Raw genomic sequence first — 12758 nt, forward strand, 5'->3', positions numbered from 1 at the left:
ATCCCCATATCTGCCACTCAATTGAACTTTCCGTGCAAAGAACAATTGAGGTTCCTCAAGCCACAGGCTCCATGGTTACCGCAGAATGGTGTTCCGACATCCGGAACATCTGGAACGCTGTTCCGGGAAGCAAAACAGAACCGGAACGTCCCCCCTCCCCCAAAAAAAAATTTGCTCTTTGAAAGTTTCAAATGGGTATTTTAGAGCTTATATAGAAAGTTCAAAGCTGTAAAATGTTAGTTTCTTTCATTTTCTAGCATAGTTTTATGTCATATGATGCTGTGTCGTGTATGACATGGCATTCCGATTCCCATTCCCCCTTACCCTTCCCGGAACATTCCCGTTCCGGCACCCAAATTTCCGGAACGTTCCCATTCCCTCGTAACTAGCGCACAGCATGCCATCCTAAGCCAATCTTGTCCAGCACGCTATTGCTGGCATCAACTACACCTTTGCCAATAGACCCTTCCTTGTGGCTCGAGCCCTGAAGGACAGCTGGAAGAAGGCACACAACAGCCCTGACAGTGTTCCGCAAAATGGGCAAAATAAAGTGAGCCTACACCTTTCTTTGTCTATTCAGGGCAGAGACGGGTAGAAAAAAAGAGCCAGAAGAGTACTGAACGAGAACTAAGAAGAGCAAGAGAAGATAGAGAAGAGGGCAGGACCAGCACAAAAGTAAAAGAGCCTCAGCAGAAAGTCATCTGAAAGAGAGGTCGAAGTCAAGCAGGAGGGAGAGGAGAGTGGCTTAGAATGCTCGCGCTTGGTTATCTACCAATTTGTTTGTCAAGTTGCCTTTGGGCAATGCTCAGTTCTGTGCATCAGCAAATGTTAGGTAGCTCTATCTCTCTCTCTCTCTCTCTCTCTCTCTCTCACACACACACACACACATCATAGCATGTGACCTTTTCGAAGAGCGAAAGAAAAAGGGGTCCCTTGGAGACCTTCGTGTACAGTTTTGGGTCCTATTTAGTATAAACCATGTTCTTGGGCAATCAATAAATCTCTTAGTCGGTCCTCTTGTATGGTGAGCTATAATCTCACTCTTTCACCGCACTAATTTGCATATGAACGTGTCAAAGGTGGTCTCTGGATGATTGTATGAGACTCTAAGTCCTTCGGTCTCCCTGGACTGATAAAAAGGGCTCTCTCTCTCTCTCTCTCTCTCTCTCTCTCTCTCTCTCTCTCACACACACACACACATACCGAGTTCCTTGTAGCCTGTCCAGTCACACTTCTCCCACCACTGCCAATGCGAGGTTAGTCGTTTTAGTATCACCTTACGAATCGAACAAAAATTTGCACGTACACAAACAAGAGTTTGAAATCTCCAAGGAAGTATCGACGTACTGCTTCTTTCCATTCGGAGGAGCCATCAGCACTACGCCCACCCATAACCGTCCACCGACAGCGATACCCATTTTCTCCCAAGTCTTCGCCACTTTCTAGATACCAAGTACTGCCATCCTTGTTCACACCAGATTCATTGACTTTCTCATTCTTTAACTTAATGCCCCATTCCTTCTCGCTGGCGATTCCTGTATCTGCTTAATTCATCAAAAAGCCCATTAACGGGTCATTTCATACCCCTTGCCTGTAAACCTCACTTTCGTCACAAAATGAAAATTTATCATAGGGGGTAATCGGCGACAATAAAGAAGACGACTCATCCACGGTTGTGCCGTATCGAAAAGCTAGTCTCTTTCGCTTACTTTATCTGCGTGGAGCCCCTAGAGCCACCTCATATCCATGAAAGGAGAGAAGCGATGTGGGAGATCTAGCCTCATAGGTTGATCTTACCCCTTTTCGGTGGTGTGTCTCGAGATTGCGGAAGGCATTTCCTGTGAGTTCGACGTGGTTGCAAATCCTTTTGCTCTAAGATCCTCCGAGGTCTGCAAAATAAGAGCAGACGACAATGTTACTTCAGAAAAGTGATCTGAACATTATAATGGCAGCTTGTATGTGTCTTTAGTCTATCGCAGCTCGGGTGATTTTCGATTTGACTATAACAGCGTCCCTTGCCAAGCAGCCAAATTCCTGTTCATGGCGTCGCCGTTGCCCTAAGGCTTTCCCTTCGTAGCGCCCGAATCGTTGCCAAACATGAGAATGTACATACCGGGCCGAAGTTAAGGGCTGCGATTGGATGGCATTGACCTTTAATGATTGCGTTCTTTTACTCCACCACCCCCGGAGTGGCGAGACTATAATGGGATCGTCTTTCTTTGCTCCGGAAAGCGCAAAGGTAAGCTCTCTAAGTTCACAACAATTCTCTTTATCTGCGCCTGCATGCTGATGCCGAGCTCGTGTAACTACGGTTCTAGGCTCTAGTCCTTCGGAGATGCATACGTAATTTTTCAGAATCTTCAGAGTTTTGGCAAGAGAGCTAGATTCAGAAGATCTAAGCACCGAAAAGCAATTCGGCTCAGTGGACAGTGAGGCATTAAAGTTCAGAGACACATTCATGGTGCTGCTCAGAGCTCATGTGAGCCTAAGCAGCTTGCAAGCTGCATGTAGGTTGCTAGCAAACGATGGTCGATCCATGCGTGTACAGAGTAAGGACTGGAAACCAAGTTTGCAATCCCGGCTAGACAAATACATCAAATGTGACATCGCACTCGTCCAGGAAAGAGCAGCAAAGCTCAATTCCCAGCAACACGACCGTCGAAGCAGTCGTGCCTGGTGGTACAAGAATGCTACGCAGAAAAAGTACGTATCACAGAACGACCCATTTGGTAAAAACCAGAAGAAACTCTTCACGGTTGGCTTCAGGAGGTCTGAAGAAATGTGTTGATGGGATCGATGATGTGCAGGGAATTGGGTGAGCAGTGAGCTTGTGTGTGCATGGAAGACTGCAGGATGATGCAGGGAGAAGGGAGAGCAAATGCAGGAGCTACAAAAGGTGAATGCAGGTGAAGAAGTAAGGATAAAATGGTGGGAGTGAGCAAAGCCATGTTCGCAGAGTGAGCTGGGAGGGAAGGAGGGGAGCGAGTAAGAAGCAAAGAAGCGAAGGGGAAACAGTTAAAGAAGAAGAGTAGTCTGGTGATGGGCAGGGAAAAGGAGAGAGTGTGAGTGAAGAGGCAGGGAACAAATAGGCGGTCCTTTCCTTGGCTGATTGGAGTATTCTCAAGGTATGGACGAAGAGGAGGCAGGGGTAACAGGGGACAAGACTCTGTGTGTGTGTGTGTGTGTGTGAGTGAGAGAGAGAGAGAGAGAGAGAGAGGTGGCCGTTGACACTTGGCGTCCTCTTTTGTTTAGTGCCCAATTCATACACGTTTGCCATGCACTCACTTTGTAGAGAGAGAGAGAGAGAGAGGGCTCTTTTAGAAGACCAAAATGATCTATGGGATAAATCATCATAGGTCCACCTCCAAGTAGCACTTGGCCTTTTAGCAAGGGGTCTCGGTCGGCCAGAGAGAGTCTGCCATTCTTGCTCTAGTTAGAGCAAATCTCAGGGATCTAAGTTGGATTGCCCAAAGTATAGACCCTCTCGTCAATAGATACTTACTCGTAGTCTGGTCGGGGTTTGATGAGCGGTTACCCTTCATCGACCAGTGTAATTGAGCTGCTTGCAGCGTGGGCCTTGGGCAAGCAACGCTTATGTAGGCCAATTTTTGTATAAGGGTCTTCTTTTTTAGACAAGGCTCACCACACTCTTAATTCAATCAGCATTTAACTTCAAAAAAAACAAAAAAAGTGCAAGAAGCACCTGTAAAATGACTAAATCTAACAATTGCGCTATGTAAAATTAGTAAATCTAACAATCTAGCTCATAGTGTGTGGCTAAGAGCTCAGCCACGAGGTGCCAAACCAACTGAAAATAGCTGCACACCTCCGTTGGCAGATCCAGACCTCGAAACCGCTCCGATGGCAAACCTGGCCACATGGCTGAGCAGACTATGGCGGGGAAAGTACAGGCTGCAGCTATAGGGCACACTAGTTCAAGGTGCAGCATGCCAAGGAAGGGGATGGAGGTTTTGGAGGTGCAATAGCGGTGGTTTTTTGGCACCTCTATTCAACCTCCATACTACCATTATGCAATGGAGTGGAATTCAAGGCAAACAATGAGCCTTGACATGCTCTTCTCTATCTCCGTTCAGCAAGAGAGACCTCCATTCACAGCAGTTTCAGGTGCCCTCTTTCATTTGCATGTGGCTTGAGTTTTTGCCACTTTACCTCCTCAAACCTCCCAAACGGAGATGCATGTGGCCACGTTCTAAACATCAAAGCTGAAACCGTCAAGTGGTTACATCAGTTTAAGACAAAGAGTGTAGATTTAGGTTTGAAGTCCCTAATAAGTGCTCTCCCTTCTCTACACAGTACGCATTTGCCCTAGTTCCTTGCTTCCTTGTCCTTCGAAGTTCCACAAATTTTTGCTTCAATTGATTCAGAGTGAGCTCCAAATTTTAGCAACTTTGAATTGTAGGTTTGTCTATGAATCTTTGTCTTTCCTACTTTGTTGAGGAGCACCTGGCACACATGTGACCCTATTTGTTTAACACTTTATGCATCACCATAATCCTATTCAATACATATTGCTCTCGATCCTTAAAGCTATATATTGCTCTCGATCCTTAAAGCTATAGAGATTTTCTTCTATTATGTTAAGATCAACATTGTACCGTCCATCCGAAAGCTCACCAATTTTGATTATACTAGTGTTGTTTACCCTTGTCTCATGTTCTTTGATTTGGATGTTAGCTTTGTCATTCATGCCTACTCTCATAATTTCTCCGTTGAATTAATATTTATGGTAATGATATCATTAATGGTAGACATATCATTAATGAGTTTATTTTTGTGGTAATCATATCATTAATGGTAGACATAAGCTATGGGATGCATTGTACTTATATGTTGGCTCCTTTATCACCTCATCATAAACCTTTTCTTCAAGCTTCCCAAGTCGAGCCTCCATAATTCAAAGACGTGACTCTAGAAGTCGAATTTATTGCTATAGCAAATAGATTTGCTCCAAAGGAGACTTTCAGTAGAAACACCACACCCATTCAATATTCCTCTTAATCTATTTCATTTGACCGTCCTTCTATTTGAATATAGTAAGGGAAGAGCAATACAAAAGATTCAAATACATATTCTAGCATATTTTGTATGTTGTCATCACAGCAATTCCCTATCGAATGATAGGAATAAATTATATATAATGGGTAGTGATGAGGTTCTTAAAAGATTTGCCAAGGAGCACATCTTTAAAATAACACATACTTAATTTAAAGACTTCATATGATTGTATTCCTATGTTATACAATAATTGGTAGAATATATCATTGTACATGTCATTAACATAATGTGCTTGAAGTAATGGTATCAACGCTTATCTAGCTTGATAGACATTGACAACGTGATACATAATGGCATGAGAAGAGCTTGTTTGACTTTTTGCAATTTCTAGCTTTGATAACATGAAGAGAGAGAATTCCAAGAATGCAAAAATGTTTGAGCCATTACATCACTTAGCATAATACATTCACTGTACCTAACGATGGATTGTCATATGCACATTAAAATTTGTGAAAGTTGAAATTTATAGATATGTCCTCGATTTGCATGTGGAGGAAGAAATAGGCCCTAGGTTGATATCGAGAATCTATAGAAAAGCCTCAAATCATTGTTTTTTTTTTCAAAGAAACAAAAAGGCAGACTTGTATTGCAAAACAGGGAGGGGGAACTCCCAAACCAAAACTCCTTACAAGAAAAAGGCCAACCAAAAGGGTCAACACCTATGGCCTACGCTAAGTATAGCAAGAAACATAAACACCCTGAAACCACAGGGGGGCACTAACTAAACTGGTAAGAACCCTGCAGTCTCTTGCAATGGCTAAGCCACCAATGAATCTCTTTTGCCTAGGATACTCGCAAAATCTAGCAGAGAACTCTTGCAATAGATAAGTAGAGTTGAATCCGTGAAACCCTATGGAGATAGCTTCCCAAAGCAAATCCTATTCTGTACTAACCAAACCACCTTAGTTACCACAGCTTTGATGTACTGCCAACACACCGCAAGAGTGGAAGGTAAACATGAGGTATCCCTCAAGACCCCTCGTTTCCAGTTGGATTCCAATCTAAACCTCGACATCAGGTGTTGGATTCACTTCTTCATAAAAGTATCGTGGAGATATTTAACTTCAAAATTGAGACATCTCATAATGGCCAACTCAACCTTACACTACAATGACTACGTGGCCGGGCAATGCCACATCACATGTAGAACTTGCTCCACCGCTTTAATAAAGAGGGCACAATAGATTTACTACAAGTCTCTTCATGAACTTAGCTTTCAGGGGCAACCAATTCTACAGTAACTTCCACATAAGGAAGTTGCTTTGTCCAACCATACAATCCTTCCATAGGCTTCTAAAAGCTCCCTTCCACTGATCAAGGGACCAACGCAAGGATATCCACAATATCCTTTACCAAGCATCTATAAATTACTTTGGTAGAAAGCTTATTCAAGCATGTCCTATCCAAGTACCACTATTTCAGGCTCCACCTCAAAAACTCCACACAAATGGATGGCTAGGGTTGTGGAACCCTATCCGACACCAAATGAAGAAAATCAGCTTCACGTTGACTCAGTCTAAAACGGTCACATATTATATCCAGTGGCTACCAGTCCCCTTTGGATTGATCCCACAAATGAGCCCAAGACCTTAGTCCTTTCCTGAACACACTCTACCCCAGTTGCATTCACTGCCCTACCCCACTAGATAGCTTCACCGAGACTCGCATCTCCTCGTAGCTCCCCTTGACCTTTCAGCAAACCAATGCAACTTTTCCAATCATAATACCAAATCAGACCCAGAGATTTTGATTGGAAAATCTAAGAAAATTCTCTTATACCATGAGAGCCTTGCATTCATTGCCCTACCCCACCGGATAGCTTCCTTGCATCTCCTTGTAGCTCCCCTCGACCTTTCCACTTCAACAAACCAATGCAACTTTTCTAGTCATGATACCAAATGAGACCTAGAGATTTTGATTGGAAAATCTAAGAAAATTCTCTTATATTATGAGAGCCCTGCCCATGAACCAACAGCCTTGCCCCTCCCGTGCTCAATAAACCACCTAGAAATTTCCACCCAAGGGACGAAAAATGAGAACAATTTGGAAACATGCAATTCTTCTAGACTTGAAATAAATAGAAAACCTTTGATGATTCTCCATAGTTTGCACAACAAGGAATAGATAGAACTTATCTTTACAACCACTATTGAAACATGTAGAAGAGGCTCAAACCATTGTTTCCAATTATCTCATGATTGTACATTCTTTGTTATCCATTGATTCTTGTTAGAGCAAAGGCAATATTGTCCATAGGTGTTGATGATTCTCCAGTCTTTACAACCACTATTGAGAACATGTAGAAGAGGATCAAACCATTGTTTCCTATAGATCTCATGATTGTACATTCTTTGTTATCCATTGATTCTTGTTAGAGCAAAGGCAATATTGTAGAGAGGCAAAACATTTTGTAAGTCCAAATATCATCCCATGGCTCCTACCAAACATTCGTTAGTTCAAATATCATCCCATTACTACTGCCAAATACTCATTAGTCCAAATACCATCCATTTACCAAAATATTCAATAGTTCAACTCTATTTCTTTACAAGATAATGGACAACTCTTGAAAGCACTTCCATATAATTTAAGGATAATATAATATCATGGTTATGCATGTAGTAGGCATCGTAAGGTGCAATAATAACCCACACTAACCAGTTTTGCATCCCAATGGCATATTTTGTAAGGAAACATGCTAAATGATAGGATAATGCAAGATCAATACTTGCATATATCTACAACTTTCTATTTTGGTTGAAGTAAATATGTAGCCATTTACAACCTCCAAACTTTGTGTGTGTGTGTGTGTGTGTGTGTGTGTGTGTGTCTAACATGCACACATAAAGTGCACATGCATAGGTGTATCTCTGCTTGGCCTACAAAATAAGTTAGGTACAGCTCAATACGACTCATTCCTTGAGTTGATTGTATACATGCATCTTGATCCTTAGACTCTTAAGTACTTTTAGCAATAATCCTAGTTAGCCATACACATACTCCTAGCTAACCATACACACACATGAAGATGCTTCTACATATGTGTACATGCATACACTACCTTATAAAAATAAAGACTCAAAAGAATGGCTTAATACTTTCATATCCAAATTAAATTTTGTAAGGCTGCCTGCCTTTTTGGGTAGCGGCCTGTGATCGATTCCTGCATGCAGGGTAGAGCCAAGGAAGGGTGCCTCTTGATAGGCTCAAATGGGTGGGTGAGTGGGTCCGTGAGTTGTTTTTTTGTTTTTAAAGTTATAAAGTTTATGTGCCTTGAAAGTATTGCAATTCAAAAACATGAATTTGATGTCCGAATTTTCATTATTATCATGATGGTGAATTCTCTAATGCGATGGTTGATATAATTTCCAACGTTCGATGTGAAGAAAGATTTTGGCCCTCAAGCTTGTTGGTATTGTCAAAAGACCAAATGATCTATGAACTAAAATTACAATACAATGCATGAAAGATATGAAGGGAGAGCCTAAGTGCTTCTCGTGCTTCCCAAAAGAAGCAAACCCTAGAGTGTAAAGTACTACAACATTGGGTGTTGTTGACACAATCACGAATAGAAAGCCTTTTCCTTGGTTCCAATTGAGCATCGATGCAAAATAGATCTTCTAGTAAGATGTTATCATCTTTTTTTTAAAATAGGAACTCAAGGATAAGTGTGGCTAATAGGATCACACTTTTTTATGAGTTTTTATGATAATAATCATTTCCACAATAAGGTCTTGACAGGCTACCTGATTAATACATATGTAGCATTCTTGTACATGAGTATCCATACATTCCTTCCAAAAGCATTATCAAATCTTCATAAGATGGCACATACTTGTATCCAAAAACATTTAATTGTTTGGAGAAGCGTGGCCACATGCTTTTCTTAAATGAAGAAGAGACGCTGTATCCCATTGCATTTTTGTCATTGGAAATATGGAAGTCTAAACATACGATAAGTAAATATGTTGCTATACTTAATGAATGCTACAATTTTAATAGCTTAATAGCTAGACAAAACTTTGTTTGAGATTGTACATGTTAAAAGGGAGAGGTAATCCTTACCCCACTAGATTCCATAATAAATTAACCATGGGGTGTCCTTTTGAAGTGGAAGGGTGGAGAGAATGACTCTCGATAAGGAGTATGGATTCTTTGCAATAGCGATGCTGACTATGGGGGGAGCAGATAGTGGAAGATAAAGGTTATGGGATGATGTGGAATGTGTCAACATAGAAGTGACGCTTGGGAGACAAGTCAATCATGGGACGGAGGGAAGGTGCATGAGTGACGACGGTTGTGGAACGTGCCGTGTGGAAAGATCTCTAAATGAATGAAGGATGTGAGATGGATGTCGACATGAGGCATAACACATGCCCTATGCCCATGAGATGGATGTCGATGTGAGGCATATAACATGACCTGGGTCTTGGAAGAAACTCTTGGAGAGCCAAAAAGGGATAGGAGTGGAAAGGGTGTAAAATTTTATCCCGTTAAATAAAAATAAAAAAGAAGCTGAAATTTTGGTTTTTCCATTTTTGGGTGGGGGCACGCGCTTTGTCTAGTGGTTCAGAGCATGCCACGTGCTGATCTCGGAGGTAACGTCAGCGTCACGTCGGCGCGTCTCGGCCACGTGGCGATCGGAGGATATCTGCCACGCTGGCGCGACAGGGCTTTATATGTGCGCCACTAATTTATAGGCGGCGCCACCTCAGCCGTATCTGACACGACGGCATACTGTCCCCCCATTAAATATTCGTGTGTTTGACTGAAAACACTTTGGCGTTTTTTGACCCTCCACCTCATCACTGTAGATTCTCTGCACCCTCAGTTTTTTTTCGAAAAATACACACATCCCAACCTCGCACACACTAGGTAGATTTCAAATCGCTCTTGGAAGCTCATTAGAGCTCGAATTATTTATCACCTTTGGAGTACTCCCAATCTTGTAGTTTTCCATCATCTTTGTTGCTTTACCTCATCACGTCCAGCATTACCTTTTGGAGCTCATCGGGTATTTCAGCAACCGATCAATTCAGCTGCTTGTGGCAGCGAGAGCTCTAAAATAGAGCTTCTTCACACAGAGCTCGATTGGTCAAGTTGTATTTCTCTTTTATGTATTTTCCTTTACTTTTCATATAAATTTTTACTTTTTCCTCACAAAAAAAAAGGTAACAACTTTGGTCCCCAAGGGGATTTGAACGTGGCAAAATGCTCAAGAGGGCCAGCGCCGCCCAAACCGCCTTTGTTGTTGTTGCCCCACCTGTTTACCTTTAAATGCAAGCCTTAGTGTTCATTTTCCTTTGTAAATGTGGAAATTTAGACTTATCTTTGCCTTTTCTTTTGGCATCACTTGTTTTCCTTCACATTCACCCAGCACACAAGGAAAGAATGCCCCTTGGTGGCTCATGACATACTCCCTCCTAAAAGCTCTCTTAAATCCACACACATTTGATAAGTTTTCACTCTTTTCATCAATTAACCTATGCTTGTAGTTTCGTTTAACTTTTACTCGACTTTATTTTGATCCCACGATCAAAGAGATCACCATCTGGAGTGGTTTTAAATCGGTTCTTGTCTATTAATTTTGCATTTGCACAAAATCATCAATTCATACTACTCAATTTAAACCTGGAAAAGGCTTATGATCAGGTAAGTTGGGAGTTTATGCTTAAGGTAATGCGGAAGCTTGGGTTTGGCCAAGGATTTTGCAACACGAACTCCATTACTTGCGAATGCTTGTGCTACTATTTCCATCAATGGCTATTCCTATGATAATTTTTCGCTACAACGTTCAGTCCGACAGGGTTGCCCATTAGCACCACAATAGTTACAAAACCTCTTCTATGAGACAACTAGACCACCATTTAGCTAGGGGTTTATTGCATGGTTTGAGGTTGCTTGATGATTCACAAGTTTCCTCTGAATTCTTCGTCAACAATAATTCCACATAGTTGGTTGCTGAGCACCACTACGTGGATGAAGGCCTGCATTTTTTTTGGGAATTTGTTTGCCATATCTTACTCACGCATTAATAATGCTAAAACCACCTTTGCCAGAATGGATCTCCTCCTCTAACTTCATGTAGATTCCTATGGATCCATTTTTAGGTACTTGGGATGTTCCACTTGGCACTGGAGTTTCCAGGAAGCAAAGGATTCACTAGGGTTTGCAGAAAACTTAGATCAAGTTTCATAAGTGGAGAGATAAGCCATTGTCCCTCTTGGGATGAGGTACAATGTTAAAGCACATTTTAGCTCCCATGATGGTTTATGTATCTACTTTATTGCCTTTTTATCTAAGCTATCTATCCACGGTGAACAAGGTCTCTTTGGATTTTCCATGGGAAAAGCAATGGCATTCTTTCTCCTAAGTGTTGATAATGACACCCAAGATGCATAGCGGTCTCAGATTGGAGTCTCTGCTGCAAATGGTTAATGAAGCTTTATTCTTTGCAATCTTGGTAGTTATTGCACACCTGGGTGGTGTATTGCGAATTTCAAGTGCTACTCTTGTCTGCCTTTACGATTAGGATTCAAAATTCAAATATTGTTAACAAGTTCATATCCATCTAGCAAACCAGGCTAGGTGATTACTATTGGACGGACTAGCAAGTTAGCCAGAGATGGATCTCTGGCCTTGAACATTGCGATAAGCAGGTGGCCCTATGTGAACCAAGTTTCTCCCATACAAATCAGCCCATGGCTATCTTGCAGAATAAATAATCAAGGAATGTGTATGTGACTTTGCCCATGGGATTGACGGAGATGTAATTGGAGAAGCATGCAAGACCTCTCTATCCTTTTTTAATTGACTAGTAGAGAACACATATTCCTTGTGACAACTTTATTGAGACTACGAGCAAATTGGTAGACCAGTGCCTTTAAGGTTGATTGATTTACACGGCTGGGCAAATGCAAATGGTAAGGATCTCTCCTATTTGACACTTTGGACTTCCCTACAATAGGGTTGCCAAATGTGTCTTTGATTGTATGAGCTCTGTGGCACAAATATGCTTGCCCCTCTTAATTCTTGCAACGTTTGGGCAATGAGATGCCCCTCTTGATTCGTGTAGTGAGTGGGCAATGCGTCTCAATACAAAATGGCATTTCATGCCCTTTTATAGGATTAACTTTATGCTTTGGAGGCTACTGCTCTGCAAGCTCTCAACTAAAGGCACGTTATGTAAATGGAAGCGCATTTCATAGGTTTGTTCCTTATGCAATGTCATTGTTGAATCACATTTTCACCTGGGGGATAAAGGCGCTTTGAATGACATCTCGTTTAGTGTATGGAACCTTATACGGGCTATTATAATTCATCTTCTATGGAAGTATAGGAAAGTAATCGCTTTTTAGCATAGGAAATTTAGGGAGGACCTTTATCAGAGACTACAACAAAAAATAGTGGATTTACTAGTTTTTTGGGGGAGTAGAAGAGTAGGCTTTTAGGTGGATTTTAAAGCACTTAAGGCATGAGTTGAATAAGCTATAAACTTTCCCTTTTGTCTTCTTTCTTTTTAAATATAATCTTTCTTTTTCACCATTAAAAAAGAAAAATAAGATCATGATCAGTGATTTTTTACATCAAATTGAGGGTGTGGTCACCCAAAACGGAATGCACATGTGTAGTGCTCTTAATCTAGCATGAAATGGAGATTCATACACATAAGTCTTTCTCCC

The 12758-nt window shown here is 41.5% G+C and overlaps 1 protein-coding gene across 3 annotated transcripts in view; it reads right to left on the reverse strand.

Annotated features, from left to right (window-relative positions):
- LOC147888112 (protein EARLY STARVATION 1, chloroplastic-like) overlaps positions 1-3137 on the reverse strand; it is a 32627-nt gene extending 29490 nt beyond the window's left edge. For all 3 annotated transcript variants that reach the window (XM_087393399.1, XM_087393400.1, XM_087393401.1), the window contains exons 1-4: positions 2114-3137; positions 1798-1889; positions 1348-1541; positions 1204-1243 (exon numbers count right to left, since the gene is read on the reverse strand). In XM_087393399.1, the coding sequence (XP_087249525.1) occupies positions 1204-1243; positions 1348-1541; positions 1798-1889; positions 2114-2460 (673 nt within the window). In that variant the 5' untranslated portion in view covers positions 2461-3137. The remainder of the gene's footprint in view (positions 1-1203; positions 1244-1347; positions 1542-1797; positions 1890-2113) is intronic.
- Positions 3138-12758: the final 9621 nt, after the last annotated feature.

Source organism: Dipteris shenzhenensis, chromosome 22, assembly GCF_047967505.1.
Source record: "Dipteris shenzhenensis isolate YYH24624 ecotype China chromosome 22, Dip_SZ_1.0, whole genome shotgun sequence".
NCBI lineage: Eukaryota > Viridiplantae > Streptophyta > Polypodiopsida > Gleicheniales > Dipteridaceae > Dipteris > Dipteris shenzhenensis.